The sequence below is a fragment of the Malus domestica genome, chromosome 15 (assembly GCF_042453785.1).
Source record: "Malus domestica chromosome 15, GDT2T_hap1".
In the NCBI taxonomy this organism is placed as follows: Eukaryota; Viridiplantae; Streptophyta; class Magnoliopsida; order Rosales; family Rosaceae; genus Malus; species Malus domestica.
Genome location: NC_091675.1, coordinates 31,051,863 through 31,072,520, shown reverse-complemented (window position 1 = coordinate 31,072,520; position 20,658 = coordinate 31,051,863). Strand labels below are relative to the sequence as shown.

The 20,658-nt window shown below is 37.7% G+C and overlaps 2 protein-coding genes across 2 annotated transcripts; one reads left to right on the top strand and one right to left on the bottom strand.

Moving 5' to 3' along the window:
* The first annotated feature begins 4,518 nt into the window (after positions 1-4,518).
* LOC103401526 (protein NETWORKED 2D-like) lies at positions 4,519-8,701 on the top strand. Its single transcript, XM_008340242.4, has 2 exons — positions 4,519-4,866; positions 5,507-8,701. The coding sequence occupies exons 1-2, from the start codon at positions 4,773-4,775 to the stop codon at positions 8,482-8,484; spliced, it is 3,072 nt and encodes a 1,023-aa protein (XP_008338464.3). The 5' UTR covers positions 4,519-4,772; the 3' UTR covers positions 8,485-8,701.
* Positions 8,702-8,845: 144 nt separating this feature from the next.
* On the bottom strand, positions 8,846-11,502 carry LOC103401527 (nicotinamidase 1-like). The gene is made up of 5 exons (XM_008340243.4): positions 10,999-11,502; positions 10,385-10,568; positions 10,097-10,230; positions 9,770-9,955; positions 8,846-9,318 (listed from the first exon to the last, which is right to left on the bottom strand). The coding sequence occupies exons 1-5, from the start codon at positions 11,137-11,139 to the stop codon at positions 9,229-9,231; spliced, it is 735 nt and encodes a 244-aa protein (XP_008338465.1). The 5' UTR covers positions 11,140-11,502; the 3' UTR covers positions 8,846-9,228.
* Positions 11,503-20,658: the final 9,156 nt, after the last annotated feature.

The following is a 20,658-nucleotide window of genomic DNA, read 5'->3' as shown; positions in this document are numbered from 1 at the left end:
TGACCTCCCCAATTTTGGTGTTGAAAATTTAACCAAAACCTTGCTATTATTATACACTTATATGTGAATAGGTGTGTTGAGAACATAAAATTATACATCGTAAGTTTCGACTAATAAAAATGATAGTTTGAGCATCTCTCTATTTGTTGCCAATTATGTTTTTTGTTGAATGCTATAATTTGAGTGGTGGTATTACTACATCTCAATTTATTGATAATAACTCTACTAAAACACTCTCCCATAACCTTTATTTTCTTTTCACTAAACGATATATTTACACTACAAGGTGGAAAATTTTGAATAAGTCACACCATGAGTCAACAATAATAATTTGTTATTCTAATCGTTATTTATAAGAGTTGGATATAAGATTTCTCACTTATAATGTTTTAAAAAGCGAGGGGTGAAGCCAAAATGTTTCATGGATTGACTCGCCTAGGCAATAGCCTCAAGATGTGACAATATATTTATCATGCCAAGTCAAGTTACAACACTATAGTTGTAATTAAAGCATGCCAACCACGCTACACACTAAAGTGGGCTTAAGCCACATACCGGGGATTGCCATGCGGATTGTGGTGTGGGTGGTACGGAAGTTAATTGGATCTATGTGAAGCTAAGATCATGGAAGACTTTAGGCTTCTTGGGAGCACCAAAAGTCCATGCCCATAGTTTTTGGTTCCATGTGGGTAATTATGAGAGAGAATAAAACCAAGTTTTGCTTTTCCTTACGACCTAACTAGGATACTTAAGAAAAAACCAAAACCTAATTAAAGCTGAGTTACCTACAAGATCACGTTCAAACATAGTGCAACACACTTCATTAATGAGGAGAGAAGAGATCTTTGCCTTCTAAGCATACACAGGAAAACCAATAAGAGCGTAAAAAAGAAGTCTGTGGAAATTGACCATGGAAGATGGTGCTCTGGGCAGTGTCCGCAACCTAGTCTTCACGAGGCTAGTAGTGTTCGTCAATGTTACACCAAAAAGGAAAGTCATAGTTGGGCCCACGAAAAAGAGAAATGAAAACTTAGAAAGAATAGGAAGAAATTAAGGAAACCAAAGGATTCCTTAGGGGAAGCTAAAAGAGCCATATGCCTATAAAATTGGAGGGAAATCAGCACAAAAGAGAAGAGACAACGAGGGAAACAACATATGCATCATAGAGAGAGAATCAAGGAAAGATTGCACCAGACAAAACAAGCTTTTCTCTAAGTGCATGAAACCTTGATTCTGGAAAAGGAAATTCACCTAACCTTCTGAGGATTTCTTCAAGCTTCCCTTAGATTTCCTTAGCCACTAAAAACATTCCAGAATATTAAGAACCCTAGATTAGCTATTTCTAAAACCATGCAAGCATGCACTAAGTTCTTTCTCACCCTAAGCCATTAAGCCTTTAGCTTCCACACGATGCTTTACTCAGGCAGGTCATAACTTATTGCCATCATTCAGTCTTTGAGCTATTGATTCAATTGAGATACTTCCAAGACATGCTAATTCTTTCGAGGTATCTTAAGACTTGGTACCCGAAACTAACCAGAGGAGCTGAGAGGTTCCACCGATGCCTAAATCCAACTCAACCATAAGGTCCACCCTTCTTACAAATGGGGTGCCCATCTGTCAAATTTAGCTTGCTTCTTAAAGTTTTTTTAGAAAGAAAATCTAATGTCGGTTACAGATTACTTGCACAACTTCTGCACCCAAATTCACTAAAAAATACAGATAATTAACTATTATTTTGTTTATAATATAAAAGGGTTAAGTCCATATAACTACCCAACCTTTAGGAGTAATTCTAAATTGATCTCAATCTTTTAAAACATTCCAAATAACTACCTAATGCTTTACAAAATGGACATCTGGTAGAATGCCAACGTGAAGTGAGCAATATTTCACTCTCACGTCATTTCTAAAGCTCCAAATCCCCAAACTGATCCCTTTTAACAAGACAAAATTAGTGTTTAACTTGTCTAAAAGGGATCAATTTGAGGATTACTGACTCTAAAATGGTGTGGTAGTAAAAATTAGCTTCAATATTTGTCCACACATCACGTAACATTAATGACATTGTCAATTAATGGTATTGACATCATCACTTAACGTTGATGACCTAACGATTTCCTATTTCTCAAGGCAGTTATTTGGAATGTTTTAAAAGGTTGAGACCAATTTGGAATCACTTCTATAAGTTGAGTAGTTATTCATACTTGACCCTAAAAAAATTTAACTATTTGTCTGAGTTAGGTATTTTTTTCTTCAGTTGTATAAGCTGACACCAACTTTAGCGAGAAATTTTTGTATGTACCGTGAATGTCATTTTAGTAAAGTTAAATATAAGAGCAAGTCTAAAATCTTAATACATGCAATCGTAAAAGTGATACAGCTGGAAATTTCAATCTTTAAAAGTTACATTTGATTTTTATCATAAGTTCATAACAAATTCTTCATTATACGATTAATCATACTTTCATAGAAGTGTCAATGATTTTGAAAATCTAGTATAGCCTATAGGCAACTTTATATTTGATTTCTAGTGTATTCTTGTAATAATTTTGTCTATAAATTTAATCTCCATAACATTACTTTACTATTTAATAAGTTTAGAAATAAGATCATTCGATGATCCTCTCTATATAATATTTTTTTTAGTAAGGTTAGGAAGACTAAATTTGTAAACCAAATAATGTGTTACCAATAAAAAATGGGTACGTCCATCAACGCTTAAGTAATAATTCAATCATCAACTTTCATATCATTTAGTTTACAAAATTTTACCTAAAAATTTAGGAAGCTTTAATGAAAAGAGCTTGAGCTAACAAATATTTAACAAAAAACCATCCCAAAATGTTATTTAACCAAAATGGCTCAAAGTTTAAAAAAAAATCTATCCAAAACTATTGTCCATGGGCCAACAAATATTCTACCGAGTCCATGCACCACCAAAAGGACCAAAACTATTGGCACTATCTTGGGAATGTCTCTGCCTCCTCATCTTCTTTTTCCCTTCATCTTTCCTTGAGCCACTTTCCTCATGCCTGCTCTTCTCTTCCCTTGAGCTATTTTCTTCATATCTGATCTTCTTCCCTACCTCCCCATTTTCTTTTCCCTTCTTACTTGACTTCTCTTTAAATGAAGCTTTCTTCTTCTTTCCTGATGATTGCCTATTGTCACTTGCAGTAGAATCATGTCCCCGCAGCAAGGGATCATCTTCATCATCTAACTGCCAATTGCCTGGTAATTCCTCAATTTCAAAAACAACCAAATCAAAGTTGAAAAATGAAGCATTCATCGAAACAAAGCGGCCGAAACAAGTTCAAAGAAGTTTAATGGCCAAAACCGGCGAAAAAGTGTCTGGAAAAAAAAAGAAACAAAACATAACACTATTTCTAGAGAATCCAAAACATAACTCTGTTTCTGGAAAAAAAAAAAAACTCAGATATAGTGTTTGTTTTATCTATGCACAAACAAACACTGTATCTGGAAAGAAAAGAACCAAAGTCCAGAAACAGTGACTTTAATTCCAGAAATAGTAACTTAAATTTCAGAAACAGTGACCTAGATTCCAGAAACAAAGACTTAAATTCCAGAAACAATGACTTAGATTCCAGAAACAGCCTATGTTTCAACCTTTGACTATTTCTTTTCTTTCATGCATCATTTGACTATATTTAAGAAATATGGAGCTTATTTTGCTTTGAATCCAAATACAGTGAATTTCACTATTTCTTTCTAGCTTAGATTCCAAAAACAGTAACTTAGATTCCAGAAACAGTGACTTAGATTCCAGAAACAATGTTACTTAAAATCCAGAAACAGTAACTTAGATTTCAGAAACAGTGACTTAGATTTCAGAAATAATGTTACTTAAAATTCAGAAACAGTGACTCGTGGTTATTATTGAATAGCATGCAGATTTCGAATTTATTTTCTGGAGAAACAAACGATAAACTCCACTGACGATGAAAAATTGAAAAACAGTACCTAGAATACACTATAAATAATAATGACGATCACATTTCAACGAAATAATACAAAATATAAATTAAATAACATGGGGATCTATATTTTTGTTTCAAAGAAAAAGAAGAAGGTCTGCAAAACAACGATGAACTCCATTACCGACTAAAATCTGGAATCAACCTAAAAAAGTTAGGAGTAAAATCGACAAATCATAATTTATTATAGTTGGACCATTTTTAGTTGGACTACTTTAATATGGGCATTGTACTAATCATTAAACAAAACTTATAACTTGGTTTTTTTTATTAAAACTAAAACTTTTCAAGCCCTTTTTATTAATTTTCCTAAAAATTTAATCTTTTTAACTTTTTTTTTTCTTTCAATTTTTTCAAAAAAAAAAAACGAAAGGGATGAAGAGGTGCCATTGGAAAAAGCAAACCTGCCAAGTGGTGTTCCTTCTATTGAGGGACTTTATTTTATATTTTTCATTTTTGGTACCCTTTTAATTTAATTTAATTTAATTTTTTCAGAAAAAGGAAGAGCTTTGACAAAATATTCGGAGCGAGGTTTGCTCCCCTCCATGATCCTAGTATTAGAAAGAATGCCAAAGATGGGGGCATGCACGCACGCGTTCCCATGCACGTTCTTCCTCCATCGCTGTGTGTCTGTCTGTCTGTATTTTATTTTCTTTTAATTTCCCTAATTAAACATAATAATAACAATAAGTTAGTTAATATTGTTGGTGTTTGGTTTAGAGAAGAAGGGTTGCGTGGTTTTGGTCTGAAGAGGAGGAAGAAGAAGAAAGCAGAAAGATGTTGCAGAGAGCTGCAAGCAATGCATATTCATGGTGGTGGGCCAGCCACATCAGAACTAAGCAATCCAAATGGCTCGAGCAGAATCTCCAAGGTACCTACCTACCTCCCCATTTCTGTTATTTTGGGTCACATGAGGAGGGATCGAACCCTAAACATAACCTAATCGTATCCGCTCTTAACCAATCTTCTAGTTTTTTTTAGGACTTTATTAGGTTCTTGTTTATTGGCTATGTTTTGATGATTTGGCTATGTCCATATTTTCAGTCACAAACATTATTGCTATCATATCATATTTTGGATTTTGATCTAAATGGATTCAGATAGAATTTGTGTCTTAGTTACTCACTATTACAAAATTTAACTCAATTTGTTTGGTTCGTAAAATATAAACTCAGAGAATTATAAACGACTTCACATTTCAATCGAATCAAATCTTCTTCCAAATTTTGCAGCTGATAAAAACAAAAATCTGTTAATTTGAAACAATATGGTTTATCATTAATCGTCGAAGGTTTCGCAGAAAATACTGCACTTTTTCTTGTTCTTGAACCAGATCTTCTCAAAACGTAATATTAATAAACATGTTTCTTGAACTTCCAGAGTTTTCTGTGAACCAAACCAAATAGTTATGATCTTCTTATATTTGAGTTGTACACTATAATTTCGGTCACCCGAAAAGAAGTTGCATCTATCTGCTGGAAATTGAATGTACAGTGATATGGATATTGCAGATATGGAGGAAAAGGTACAAACTGTACTTAAACTCATTCAAGAGGATGGAGACTCCTTTGCCAAGAGAGCAGAAATGTACTTCAAAAATAGACCGGAGCTGATACAATTTGTCGAGGAAACCTACAGAGCTTACCGCTCCTTGGCTGAGCGGTATGATCACATTTCAACAGAGCTACAAAATGCCAACAACACAATCGCTTCTGTTTTCCCGGAACAAGTTCAGTTTGCGATGGATGACGAAGATGAATATCCCTCACCTAAAATGCCTAGAAGGCCTCCAGATATCTCAAAATGGAGCATCCCAGAGGTCCCCCCAAAGGGTCCTACTAAAGATTTAAGGAGTCCTCTCACGAAAACAACATCGAAAAATAAGCTGGAGCCTCAGCGATCAATGAAATCCTTGTCTGCTAAAACAGTTCCTAAATCTGGCTTGACCAAACCTCAGGCACGTGAAGAGATTGACAAGATGCAGAAACAGATTCTGTCCCTACAAACGGAGAAAGAGTTTGTAAAAAGTTCGTATGAGAATGGACTTGCAAAGTACTGGGCAATCGAGAACCAAATCAAGGGAATGCAGGAGAAAGTATGCAGCTTGCAAGATGAATTTGGTGAGGGTATGGTCATTGAAGATAACGAGGCTCGGAATTTGATGGCAGCAGCTGCTTTGAAGTCATGCCAAGATACATTGGTTGACTTGCAGGCGAAACAGGAAAGTACAGCTGAGGAAGCGAGGGTTGAGTCGAAAAGGGTTAAGGATGCCCGGAAGAACTTAGGGACTCTTAAGAACGAGTTTCATCCTGATCAAACAAATCCGGAAAATCCAAATGTAAAGGATGAATCTGTAAATGAAGAAAATGAAAAAAGCTTGGACCAGGAAGTGGACAAGGCAACTCAACAGAGACAGAAATTAGAGTTATTACGGGAGAAAATTAAGGAACACTATGACGCTGCACCCGATTCATCTCTCACTGTTTCGGAAATGGCAGATAAGATTGACGAGCTCGTGACTAAGGTGATCAGTTTAGAAAGTGCAGTTTCATCACAGACTGCTCTAGTCAAGAGATTAAGAAGCGAAAATGACGAGATTCATGAACAGATTAAAAATCTGGGAGGTGACAAGGCTACTCTCATAGGTGACAAGGAAGACTTGAGCAAAAAGCTGAAGGAATTGGAGGAAAAGCTGCATCAAGTTCAGGATCTTAACCGGAGTGTTGAAAACCAGAATGACAACCTTCAGACACATTTTACCGAAGCAACTTGTAATCTCGATCACATTTCTCATAAACTGGAAACCGTGAAGCCAGATGAGGAGGTCAAGGTCACAGGCTCATCAGAAACAAAAGAGGAATCTCTTGTGGAAACCAAGTTGCAGAAATCTCTTGAAGGAGAACAAAATGCGGTCCATCCTGTCACTGGATCCAAGGTACTGGAGGAAGCAAAGTCAGATGAGGAACTGAAGCCTACAGTTTCACTGCAAAAAGATGAAGAACTTCCGCCTGAAGTGAGACCGTTAAAAGAGTCCACAGAACATAAGGAAATAGAAAAGTCGAATGATGGTTCTGTAAAAGCCACGGATGCTCTTATTACTTCTGCCGCGGATCAAGGAAAAGATGTTTTTCAATGCCTGGAAATTAATAATGCGGTAAATCCTGTCACTGGCTCCAGGGTAGTACAGGAAGCGAAGTCAGATGAGGAACTGAAGGCCACAGTTTCACAGCAAAAAGATGAAGAATCTCTGGATGAAGGGAGACCGTCAAAAGAGTCCACAGAACATAAGGAAATAGAAAATCCTGCTCATGGTTCTGTACAACCTACAGATGCTCTCAGTACTTCTGCTGAAAATCAAGGAAAAGATGTTTACGAATCCCCGGAAATTAATAACGAAGTTGAGGAACAATCAACAAGGAACGAAGATGAGCCAGACTGGCAGAAATTGTTTGTGCATGGGATGGAGGACAGAGAGAAGATTCTATTGACACAGTACACGATAACACTTCGGAACTACAAGGATCTGAAGAAGAAATTCAGTGAAGCAGAGAACGACCTCTTTGAAACATCAGTGCAGATGAAAGAATTGAAGAGTGCCAGTGCCATGAAGGATGAAGAGATAAAATCGTTGCATAAGAAACTGGATCTTCTGTTACAGAGTTTAGGTAAAACCAAAGACTCAGAAGAGTTTAAAGCTTTAGATCACCCGCAGACCCCAACGAGTGGTTCAGCAGATAAGAAAGAGGATGATCAATTTGAGGGAACTTCGGAAATAGAAGAAAAATTCCGTTCGAACATTGATGAACTGTTGGAGGAGAACCTGGATTTCTGGTTAAAATTTAGCACTTCATTCCACCAAGTACAACAATTCGAAACAACCGTCCAAGATTTGCAGTCTGAGATATCCAAACTTGAGGAGAAACGAAAGAAACAAGACGGAAGTAGTCATGCAAAATATTCTATGAAATCAGATGCACGACCGATATACCAGCACCTAATGGAGATACAGACTGAACTGAATGTTTGGTTGGAAAAGGGTGCACTACTGAAAGACGAGCTGCAGTGCAGATTCAAGTCTTTGTGCAGCATTCAAGAAGAAATAACAAAGGCTTTGAAGACAAGTGCCGAGGACGGTGACTTCAAGTTTACAAGCTATCAAGCCGCAAAGTTCCAAGGCGAGATTTTAAATATGAAACAAGAGAATAACAAGGTTGCAGACGAGTTGCAAGCGGGATTGGATCATGTGAACGCACTCCAACTTGAAATAGATAAAAGTATGGCAAAGTTGAATGAGGATTACAGGCTCGCTGGATCAAAGAAGCAACCAGCTCCACAGCTAGCCCACTCTGAGAGTCGTTCCCGAGTGCCCTTACAGTCATTTATATTTGGCGTAGCACCAAAGAAGCAAAAGCGATCAATCTTCGCTGTTGTGGCCCCTGCAATGCATAAGAGATACCAAGATTCAAAAGCTAAATCATCTCAGCTGTAGATCGTTTCATTGTGGACGTTTTGTTTTCTTTGCTTTCTTGTCAACTTTTGAATAGTTTTTCGACAGGTTTCTGTGATTTTTTTCCTTTTCTTTTAGGTCTCCTTCCTTTTCGTTTTTTTTTTTATCGGGGAGAACATGTCATTTAATTACCATGCATTATTGTAGCTTGTAAAGTATCAAACAGCAGGAGCATTTAAGGCATCTAATTACCATTAAATCATGGTCTTCAATTTTTATACATTATGTTCCATTGGATTTTCAAATGCTTTAAATTTCTCCATATTGGAATCAGATGAAATCCAATCAAACATAGCTGATAAGAAAACTTTCCTCGTATGACTCGGATGAACACACGACCTCATTTACAATTAAAACTTAATCAATCATGAAACTGCAGGCTTCCGTTCCACATAATAGAGTAATAACATAAGGACGAACACCATACATGATCAAACAATCGTCTTATTATTCAGCAAACTATAGTGAATAATGTAAAGCTTTCCTATACATTACTGGGCACAAATCTAATGCTAAAATCTTTATTCTGTGACCCTTCCAGCCACCAAGCCATAGTCATATAGCACTTGAGATTTCTAAACACGCACCACTTTTCGCTAACCTTTAATGTAACCTCCCACGTTCAAGCTGCCTAATCAAGGCAACTCACCATATAGATAACATCCTTTCACTCTTTAGAAACAGCTCCCCTCGCGAAAGAGAAGGCCTCAATGCCAATCTATAGGATCATGGCTCTTTTGTATCGAATGACACTTCTGATACTACCTTTGCTCCTCTTCCTTTGGACATGTAAAGGCCTATGTGATGCATTAGCTCCTGGAAAGACAATAAAATTTCAAACATGAAGAGCTCTGTTGTTTGAATAACAAATATTTAATAGCAAGTAGTAGATTCTAGCAGTCTGCCGTTGATGATGGACCATAATGGGATTATGGGATTATCTTTACCTACTGTCACTTCAAAACTTAGCATCTTAATATATTCATTGCTGACCAAACAAGAATATCCACTCAGAGAACACACAAAGATGACAGATATAGGTATTTTGTCCGAGAATTCATATCTGATTGACACAGCAAACCCAAAAATAAAGGCAAGAAGATGCGGAAAGAAGTCAGATTTCTCTATTCGCCTTGTTTATACCTGCTGCTTACTTTACCGGATTTCATTTTGACATTCAATTTCAGCGTTGTCTCAATCTTATGTAGCCAAAAATACATATCAGAACAAGACAACGAGTAGCGATATAAAGATTTATCTGAAGTACCTGGGGATGAGCTATAACATCTTCGGCAGTTTTTGCAATCTCAACTGGAATATCAAAAGTGGCACAACCATGGGAATACACAATGACATCCTCCAGAGGGGCAAGAAGTCGATGATTTCTTGCAGACAAAGTGGTACATACGAAGTCTAGCACACATATATCCGTGCATATTCCTACAACCAAGATCTTTAAAAACAAGAACAAGAAACAGCAAAATTAGACAGGGATAACAGAACTTCAAAAGGCACCAACTAAACAAGTCAACATCAAATACAAACTGCAAATCACAAGGGGATGAACACATTGTGGGGTTTAGGAAATGCTTACCGCTTTGATCTGATTACTTTGAACCCAATTAACAAACATATTTGAGCCATCTTTCTCAATGGATCCTAGAAACCCGTCAATGCAATCTTTACGTCTAAGTGTCACGTTTGGTTCGTTCTCCAACCATTGCAGGGCTGTGTATGTAATTATATAATTAAAAGAGAGCTACTAAAATATCAAAACAAAGAAAGTGAATTAAGCTAACCCATAAATTATATAGTAGGTACTGCAACAACCGGGAAGAAAAACAGAACGAAAAACATAAACGAATAAGGAACAAAAGGGTACCTGGGACTAGATTTGATTCATCAGTTCCAACAATGCAATGGGGAGGGTAAGGATCCTCGGGAATGTCAGGGTGATGAGAATCAAGGAAAGCAAAAACAGGCCATTTCTTGTCACAGAAAACTCTGGCTAGTCTCACTGACTCTTGCACCATTTCAGAAATTTGTTTATCAGGCTGTCTTGGTGCCTATTCAATATAACATGCCATGCCCACGTACATCAATATGATATGCACAAAAACTTATAGGCCTCGTTTGGTGTCTAAGATTGAAATGGATTGGATAACACACTAGATTCAACGCAAGTTAAACTTTCAAATGTTGTCTAAGTTGAACGAAGAAGATGGTTAGTCGCGAAGAAAACTTATCCCTCCCAATTGAATCCGGTGAGCAATCTAATCCAATCTCATCCTTGAGATCAACAATCTTATTCCTTTGTTTTCATTATTCGAACAATATTCTAATCTAAACTACGAGGAGGGGGAATCCGTACTTCATAAAAAAAAAAAAAAAAAAAAACTCCAGCCAACTTGGATGCGCCAACGTCAGCAAGATCTTATTGTGTTTGATAGATTGGACCATGGAAAAAAATGCGAGCAAGGGGAAGAATGTAATTACCAAATTGCCAGCACCGACGGTGCAGAAGCCATTAACGACGTCGACGAGGACAAGGCCGGTGGTGGTGTGACCGGTGAGCAGCAGGGATTCTTGGTGCACCGGAAGCTGCTTCTTCAACAAATCAATCGTCTGCGGAACCATTTTTCTTCTGTTCTTTCCTTTCGATCAAACTTTTGCTGCGGATGAAGAAAAAATGACCCCAATAAGGAATCAAGTGAGTCAAGAAAATTGAGAGGAAACGTGTTCCGGACTCCGTGTGTGATAACAACACCCAGTCAACGTAATAGGGTGAAGGAACATTGGCCAACAAGAAGGGATTTTGGACCGTTGGATTAGATAAGTTAGTTGAATAGAAGAACCTCAGACCAACTAGGATAATGGTCGTGAAATAACCGCGTTTTTTTGCGTACTTGCACTATTTTATTTGAGTTGGGAAAGTAACTCCAAGAAACTCCAAACGAAAGGAGGAAGAGAAAGATAAACACCAAGTTTGGTTTTTAGCTTTTGGGTTTATTATGTTGGTATTTGCTACCTTTTTGAGTTTTAACTTTTAAGTACCTTATTTTCCCTTTTAAAACTTGGAAAAGGTTGTCATTTAGCACTACGTTTTAGCGATATTCATCTTTACTTGTAAGTAAGAGGTTTTAGGTTGGATTCTCGTTAAAGGCGAATTTGAACCACATTATTGCTAGCCCAAAGATGAAGTAATAAATTGATTGCAAACTCGTCACTTCCAAGTAAAACTGTAAAAATGATCGAGCCTCGATGAACCGGCTCCCCTTTTTTGAGTTGTAAGCTAGCCTGACTCAATTTTAGGGTCGGGCTTTATCCAGCCCCATTTAAAATTGGTAGGACATTTTAGGCCCTTGGTCGGGCCTAAGCACAACCCTTAAACCCAGTTCTTACTCCTAGACTGATATAGCTAGATGTAATTTAAATACTTTTGAACTTTAATATAATTAACTTGTTCTTTATTACTTCGACAATTTAATTGACTATATTAACTAATCAAACACCTTAATTGACATGGTCGTTTTTTTTTTCTTTCTAAATAGTTGAAATGGTAATTTTCTTCTAAATAGTTGAAATGGTAGTTGACAATTAATAAAAGTAAAAAAATTTATATTCAATTCAACAACATTTGCAGTCTTTATATTCAAATGAAAATGATTAAAGAGCCAAAAATTGGACTGGACTGGGCGGCTTGCTCATAGGCCCTTGAGCTGTGTGAAGAGTGTTGGTTGCTAAACATCAGTGCTCGAAGAAAGGACGGAAGGATGGCGATCGTAGTTAAACAAAGATGCGTACACAACGTGATCCACGTTGGTTATCATATCTTTGGATCGGCTCAAGACATCTTCAAGACACTCCTTGTAAAACTCAACATAGGTAGCTTCCCCAGTAGTCGACAAGGCACTACTCCAAGTCACAGCTCCGCTATGAATGCGATCACCAAGAAGCTCAAACGAAGTCGGTGAGTTATCATGAACATGATGCGAAGGGTTCAAAACCAGAACCTTCGATGTACACGCCTTCTCCTTTGTGGTTGGTCAACCAAAATCTGCCACCTTTCAAGGCACATTACAAGACCACAACTTGATGTGCATCAAGTTGTCTTTGGCGGGAAGAACAAGCGCCTTAGGACTAGTCAACAGGTACGTATTTTCGTATTATTAATTTCAACGCGTTTATAGGTACGACGTATGTTTTTTTTTTTTTAGAAGCCCCTCGATCGCGTATTGTTGTAAAAAAAAACTTGAGCTGCCAACTGGCAGCTAAAGAAGAGAAAAAATGCCAACTGGCAGCTAAAGAAGAGAAAAAAAAAGGGAGGAGAAGCTGCCTAATGGCAGCGAGGGAAAGGAAAAGAAGGGGGAACCGGAAAGAGGAGGGAGGTGGGATGAATCGGGGGAGGAAAGAGGAAGTAGGGGAACAAATTAGAGAGGGGAAAGAGGGGACGAGAGAGAGGGAGAGCAGCATGGGATCAAAGATCCCTACTTAGCTTGTGCGACCCGACCCGGTAAGAAGTAATGGAACCGTGGGTTCCTCTGGCCAAATTTCGGCGAATTAAACAGAGCCACCACCTGGAAATCACTCCATGACCTTTCCTCTACCCATTCCACTCCAAAATTGATGGAATTTGCCCTTGAAATTGTGAAACCCGCACGGTGGGTGAGACGGGGTTCGTGGTGGCGACCCATCAACTGTGAAGGTAACTCAACCAATTACCACCACCAATAGGCTCCCCTCAACCCTAGGAACAAAGCCCAAGCCGTGGTGGAGGCATTGGAACTCACATGGAGGTCGAATTGAAGCACACCCAATTCTACGGTTCCGGCGGTTCGTGGACGATTTGAGGTGCTTCCCGGCTAAATTGAACTTGGCCACATGTATGAAAACTGCTCCACTCACTGAGATCTACTTGCCTGTAAAATTTGGTAATTTTTGAAAATAGTTAAATTTTCCGATGACCAGGGTGCGGCCGACCGCCACGTGTGTCGGTGCGTGGGCTGAGACCCCACCTCCCCTTTCTAGACTAATTTAGATACCCTGATTCCTTATGTAACGTTCGATTGACGAAAACCCGTCGTATGACTATAGTTTTGATAGAGACCACCACTTGGACATTAAATGAATTGACGATCCGACAGTTAGATCATCACCAAACTTTAATATGTTATAGTACATAATATTTGAGAGCCATAGGAACTTACGGATTGGGAATCCGACATACATATCTTCCCAAATTGGATTTGTAAGTTCGTAAAATAAAACGTTGACCGCCACTAAAAATTGTAATTGGTGGAGATCCGACCGTCAGATCGTGGTGAGACTTTATTATGATGTTCTATGAGTATAATGAGGACCTTAAGAAGTTACGGATCTGAAATCCAATGGGCAGATCTTTCGGATTGAATTATGTAGAGTTGTGGACCCTACCGTTGACTGAGAGTTAACTTTTGGTCAACATGTCTCGAAACATTCTAGATACTAGAATTGGTACTACCAGAGACTAAGTGAAGTCTAGTGGACCCATATTGGTTAGAGAGTGGCTTGAATATATGTGATATGATTATTACCTTAATTTCTTATATGAATATCATTTGTGAATACTATGTGATCTTAGAATCCTATTATATGTATTATGTAGAACTTTTACGCCTCTATGACAAGATAATTAGTCGTCATGAGAAGTTGATAAAGCATGTGCCTATATTGTAAATCATAAGGGTTGAGGTAATGGTAGATTATGTGTTGAATTGACTGCACCATGTAGCAGAGGTACATGGATGGTTCGGCTTGGTATATTCGCGATGAGGGACCATACATATTTTAGGGGTGATCATGCTTGGTATATCCATGATGGGTAATCACTGCCTGCACGATTAGATTATGCTTATGGTTTTGCTTGGTATATCCGCGATGGGGGACCATACGTATTCTAGGAGTGATCATGCTTGGTATATCCGCGATGGGTGATCACTACCTAGAGCTATAGGATACAGTCCTGCTTAGTATATCCGCGATGGGGGATTGTTAGGGGTGATCATGCTTGGTATATCCACGATGGGTGATCACTGCCTACGCTATTAGACTATGCATATGGTTCTGCTTGGTATATCCGCGATGGGGGACCATATGTATTCAGGGGTGATCATGCTTGGTATATCCACGATGGGTGATCATTGCCTACACGATGGGATTATGCCTATGGTTCTGTTTGATATATCCGTGATGGGGGACCATACGCATTCTAGGGGTGATGAGAAGTATTTATACTTGGTACATTTCGATAGGTGATCATAGTTTGGTTTGGTTCCGTTGAGTGGTCCAGAACCTGATGTTGTTGTATTTCGTTAAGTAGTTCGAAATTCCATTCTTCGGAGAAGTAGGCTTGGCTTAACTGTGTCACTCTAGCCTTAGTTTTAGTTTATTTGTGAACAATGGTTTCGAGAATCTTGTGAATTAAATTAGAAAAGTTGTTGGACGTCTGGGTGACTCATTCGGGATTTTTCTACGATTCAATTATGATTTCATAAAGTATGAATTTAGAAGATATGGATATGATTGTTATTATCTGGTCAAATTAGTTAATTAATGTGGCTAGAGAATGGTATTGTGCTTCGTCGGTTCTTTGATATGATATATGTTGTGAATTGTGGTATTATGATGGAACATAGTGGGTTATGTGATGAATACTTGAGTGTAGTGAATGGTGAACTACGTATGACTTGATCCATATTGAGGGTACGTAGGTAGTCTAACGAGGAGGTTAGATGCAGCCATAAAGTTTACGAAAAATTATTATGCATTTGGATCTTGAATTATATTTTGTACATATCCCGGAGGCAAGGTTTGTTGGATATACGGATGCTTGGTGACGTCACATGTCGATTCTGGACGTATGTCGGGATCATGGCGTGACAATTACTCTTATCAATTAGGGACTAGGGAGAAGGGTATGACTTAAGAGTATCTCTACCAGTTGGTGGAAGGCAAGGGCAAGGTTGCCCTCTAACCCAAAAAACCCTCTCCAGCAGTCCAATAAATCAAAAGTAAGTGGTGGGCCAACCACTGCCTATTTAAGTGCCCAGCTTTCTCAAGCCCGACCTACTACCTTGGGCAAGGTGACATCATGCTGACGTCAGCACAATTTATTTATTTTTTTTTTGTCAGGCGCGTGCGAGAAGAGAGAGTGACCGACAAGACCTGCAGCGATGGGCCCTACTACAACAGACATCACAACCCACTCCAACGGCTAGATGAGGTGGCTGATTGTGGATTGTTGGATTTGCAATGGTCAGAGGACCTGGACCGTTGGATTTCCAACGGTAATTTTTTTTAAATAGTGCTGTTACACCACGTGGTGCAATCTCGTGCATCCGATTTCAAATTAATTTGAAAATCAATGGAATCCAACATTAGAAAAAAACTTTTAAAATCAGAAGAAAAAAAAATAGAAATTTTTTTTAGTAAAAGTTAATAATTTTTGTTATATTGTTGTTCTATAAATACCCAACCATCTCCTTCATATCTCCCTCACAACTCAATATTCATTTTCACTACATTCTTCTATATTTGTTTTCCACTTTTTAATTTTTTTTCTCCAAAGAAATGGGTAAGCAGGTAGTATGGTCCGACCGCATAAGACCTTCCTTTGCTTGAGGGTTGGGTGTGAGTTACTCATGACTCCATCACTGGAAATGAGATGAGGGCGCAACATATGTGGAAGATGATTCATGTGAAATTTATCGAGGTGATTCAAGGCACATCCTAGACCGAGTGATCTCAGTCAAGTAGGTATAAACATGTGATGAGGGTGCAACATATGTGGAAGATGATTCATGTGAAATTTATCGAGGTGATTCAAGGCACATCCTAGACTGAGTGATCTCAGTCAAGTAGGTATAAACATCTAAGTAAAGATTTGAAAGCTTGGAAAGAAGCCATTGGAAAAGCGGAAGAAATTTACGCTAGTGGTACTAATCTAGCCGATTTGGTAATATTATATTATTATTAATAAATTAAAAATGTAATTAATATGTTATTTATTTTATTTTTGTTTTGTAAATCTTTATGTCGTTTGATAAATATTTTTTTTCCAACAACTAATGTGGTTCAATCTTAATAAATAAATAAATAAATAAATAAATATTCACAAGTACAAAGTTTTGCCTAGTGGTCTACAAGTTGAGTTGAATGAGATTCCATTCCACGAGCCAACTACTGAAGAGTCGCCATTGGAGGCGCCATTGGAGACCCAATAAACCCCGAGGCCTATTGGTAAGAAGGTTGCTAAGAAAAGAGCTGCAAGAGGGAGTTTTTCGAATAATGATTATTAAAAAATAGTTGACGAATTGGTTTGCCAACATGCACTGAATATAGAATGAGAGAAAATGAGTTAAATAGGCAAGAAAGCAAGAGGATAGGATAGGGAGATCATGTCCCAATACCTCGACAATGAGTCTCCTAGTTGAAAACGTTTTTGGAGAAGTGAAAAAATCCGCATCATGAGAAGAAGGTTCTCGCGGAAGATGAGGAAGTTTCATACATTCCAAGGGAAGATAGATCGAGCCACACTGATTTTATCCCCTAGGTTAAATGCTATTAAGGATAACAATGTTTCCATGTCGTAGTTGGTTATATTATTAAGGGAGTTTTTCACTTTTTTTTTTCTAAATTAATTATGTTTGTTGTAATATTATGCCTTTGTCTCGTATTTGAAATAATTTATTAGAATTAAACAATCGTTTTATTTTCAAAGCATAAAAAAATTTGTGTGCATAGTACTTGCTCTTGCCCTTTCAATTTTCAAACTGGTAGAGTTACACAGAAGCAAGTACTATCAGAGTGAATATCAAGGGCAACTTACATGCCCTTACTCTTGCCTTCCACCAAGTGGTGGACATGCTCTAAGAGAGGGGAAAGAGAGGGAAGGAGAGAGAGGTGGACACCACAAGAAGCTGCCACATAGGAAAAAAAAGGGAGAAAAAAAAACAATAATGTTATTCTTACCATATTTTTGTACCACAATTATATACCACTTTAGGTAGCATCTGATGTGGACAGCCACATTACCTAAATTAATTAGCATTTAATTTCAAAATGTTAATCAATAATTAATAAAAATATTGTTAATTAAATGATGATTGTGGTATACGAGGAGTCTCCTTCTTCCACCTAAGATTATTTAAGTGTTTTAATTTATAAAAAGATTGAAATTAAATAATATAGCTTGTTCAACTCATCTGCCGCCTAAGATGATAAAGAAATATGGTATAAAATTATGGTAAGAATAACATTACTCAGAAAAGAAAAAAAAAAGTTATCAATGTTGGTATGTGGACTACGTGCATAGGTGTGCAAAGATGTCAAAAATCCATGTGGGAGTTGTAGACACCACTAACACGATTATTTTTATGTGAGTCTGATGGTTTGGATCAAGATTCTTTCCTGAGTAGATGGAGAGGATTCTCCTGACCAGGCCCATCGGGTCGTTCAAATTTTATAACTATAAGAAAGAGAGTGTTAGTTGAAGTAGGTGTCTGATCGGGTCGTCCAAATGTAAAAAACAAAATCAAGAAACAGACAATGCATGTAGTGTCTGATCGGTATTGACTTATTCAAAATATATAACTATAAGAAAGAGAGTGTTAGTTGAAGTAGGTGTCAGCTGTAGTTGTAGATTTTATAATTTTGTTTATTTTAAATGCATTTAAATATCACAATACATGTGATAACCCATCCCAAATTTTACATTTTTATAAATTTTAAAAGTGTGATTTTACGAAAATGCCTTTAGAGGCGAGGGTCTTGACTTTAGTTGATCAACATATAGCGAGATGTATGAATTAATCCATTAGCGTTTTCTTGAAGTACTTTTGGTTTGGTCACTATTTATGTATATATATTTTTTTATATTTTTCTAAGGTATCTATTTTATTTATCATTTTAGTGATTTAAAAAGAGTTGGAAAAAGAGAAAAGAAGAAGGGGAAAACGGGCGAGGAGAAAGAATTGGGTAGAGCTGCCCAATCGGAACAGGAGAGAGGGAGGAGTTGGGCCAACCAGAAAGAAGATAAAAGTGGGGCACCAATCAGAGGGAGAAGAAAGGAGGGAAATGAGGGAGAGTGAAGAACGGGGAAAAAGGGGAAAACGGGGTCTTCTTTGACCCGTGCAACCCATGTCTTTAAACCGGCGGCTTCTCACTGTTTCTCGTCCAATTTTCCGACGAATTGGACCTATGAACCACTTCCAATCATCACCTTGGCCCTTTCTCTTCTTCTTCCACCAAAAATTAGAGGGAAATTGATAGTATTTTAGTACAAAAATGGTGATGGGTGCCGCGGGAGACCTTGCCCAAAATCCATCAATTGTGAAACCATCCCCTTCAATTACCATCATTGGAACACTCCTCTAGAACCCAAGAACAAAGCCCAGGCAATGGTCGAGGCGTCGGAGTTGCTATGGAGCCAAATTGAGGACACCCAAAACTAGGGTTTCCGACGGGTTTTAGCAAAATTGGAGCTCTTCCAAGCCAAATTGACCTTGGCCGCAGGTATAGCGTTTGCTCTACTCTTTGAAATCTTCATTTCTGTAATTTTTTAGAATTTTAGAAATAGTTGAATTTTCCGGCGAACCGGGGCGGCCGACCGCCACCCGCGGTGGCGCGTGTGGCGGCGCATGGCCAGTGGGCTATAGATGCCATTTTTAGGCTAAAATTGATGCCTTAAATTCAATTTTGATGTATGTATGATACGGGTTGATCGTTGAATCTAAATTCCCTATGATATGTGATTAGGTCAAAATATGAATCGACAATCCAACCGTTGGATCGTCACCAAACTTTAATATGTTATAGTATGTAATAGTTGAGGAACATAGAAAATAACGGATCCGGAATCCGATGTACGGATCTTCTCGAATTGGAATTGTAAGTTCATAAAATAAAATGTTGATCGCCACTTGGTTTTTGGTAATTGGTGGAGATCCGAACGTTGGATCGTAATGAAATTTTAGGATGTTGTTCTAGAAGCATAATGTGTATCTTTGGAATTAACGGATTGGAAATCCGTAATGCGGATCTTCTTGATCAAATCTTAGGGGTGTGTTTTATGTAAAGGGGTGTGTGGATATTAACGGATTGGAAATCCGTAATGCGGATCTTCTTGATCAAATCTTAGGGGTGTGTTTTATGTAAAGGGGTGTGATATCCACACACCCATTTTTATTTCTCTCACACCCTTTTAATTTTCGGCCCTCGGATCGGATGAATTAAAGAATATCAAAGGACAGAAATTAACAAGGGGTGTGGGAGAAGTAAAAAGGGGTGTGTGGATAGCACACCCCTTATGTAAATTATGTATTTTATCGGTCCGAACTCTGAGATGTGATTTGATAATTGGTCGTAGGCGACAATGATTTGTGATGTCTTGATATGCATGCTAGGGAGTCGTAGCGCGGACCTCAGGTGAGTGGAACTTTCCTTGCTTATCATATTTTTCGTGATTGATAATTCTATAAATGCTTTTAAATAAAACTGGGAAATTTATGCCATGACATATATATATATATATATATATATATATGTTATAAAATACTATGAGATGGTTGAGTTTAGATTTCATCATGATATATCCATATGTGTATTACTATAAATGATTATTGCGAACTACGATTGGCTTGATCCCTGTTTAGGGTACGTAGGCAGTCTAGCGAGATGTTAGATGCAGCCATATAAGAAATGAGATTAAATAATCGAGACCATAGCCTTGTTTAAGGAATTGAGCGATGTGAAGGATATTGGTGAAAAATGTGCGTTTTAACTTTATGTTTTGGTGATTAATAGTTAGTACACCGTATTATATAATTGGAAATATTATGAGATGTTTTAAATTTTAGATTTTATCATGGCATATCCATACGTATAGTCCTTGCACATAATTATTGTGAACGCTCTGATGTGCAAAGGTGAACGCAGGACACACAGGTAAGTTCAGGTAAGTTCAAGTAAGTATACGGTATTAGTTAAATTGATGGGGTTATGATATGACTACATTTACATTTTTAGCAACTCCGACACTGTCGTACAGGTTGCAATAGTAGGCAACTCCGGTATTGTCGTACAGGTTGCCTATGAGTCTTACATGTTGTATTAGATGCA

Excerpts from the sequence above, each read along its gene's own strand:
- LOC103401527 (XM_008340243.4), bottom strand. The coding sequence starts at position 11,139 with ATGGTTCCGCAGACGATTGATTTGTTGAAGAAGCAGCTTCCGGTGCAC. Across the intron at positions 10,231-10,384 it reads TGAATCAAATCTAGTCCCAG|CCCTGCAATGGTTGGAGAAC; the intron begins GTACCCTTTTGT and ends TTACATACACAG. Across the intron at positions 9,956-10,096 it reads AAAGTAATCAGATCAAAGCG|ATCTTGGTTGTAGGAATATG; the intron begins GTAAGCATTTCC and ends TTGTTTTTAAAG.
- LOC103401526 (XM_008340242.4), top strand. The coding sequence starts at position 4,773 with ATGTTGCAGAGAGCTGCAAGCAATGCATATTCATGGTGGTGGGCCAGC. Across the intron at positions 4,867-5,506 it reads GCTCGAGCAGAATCTCCAAG|ATATGGAGGAAAAGGTACAA; the intron begins GTACCTACCTAC and ends TGGATATTGCAG.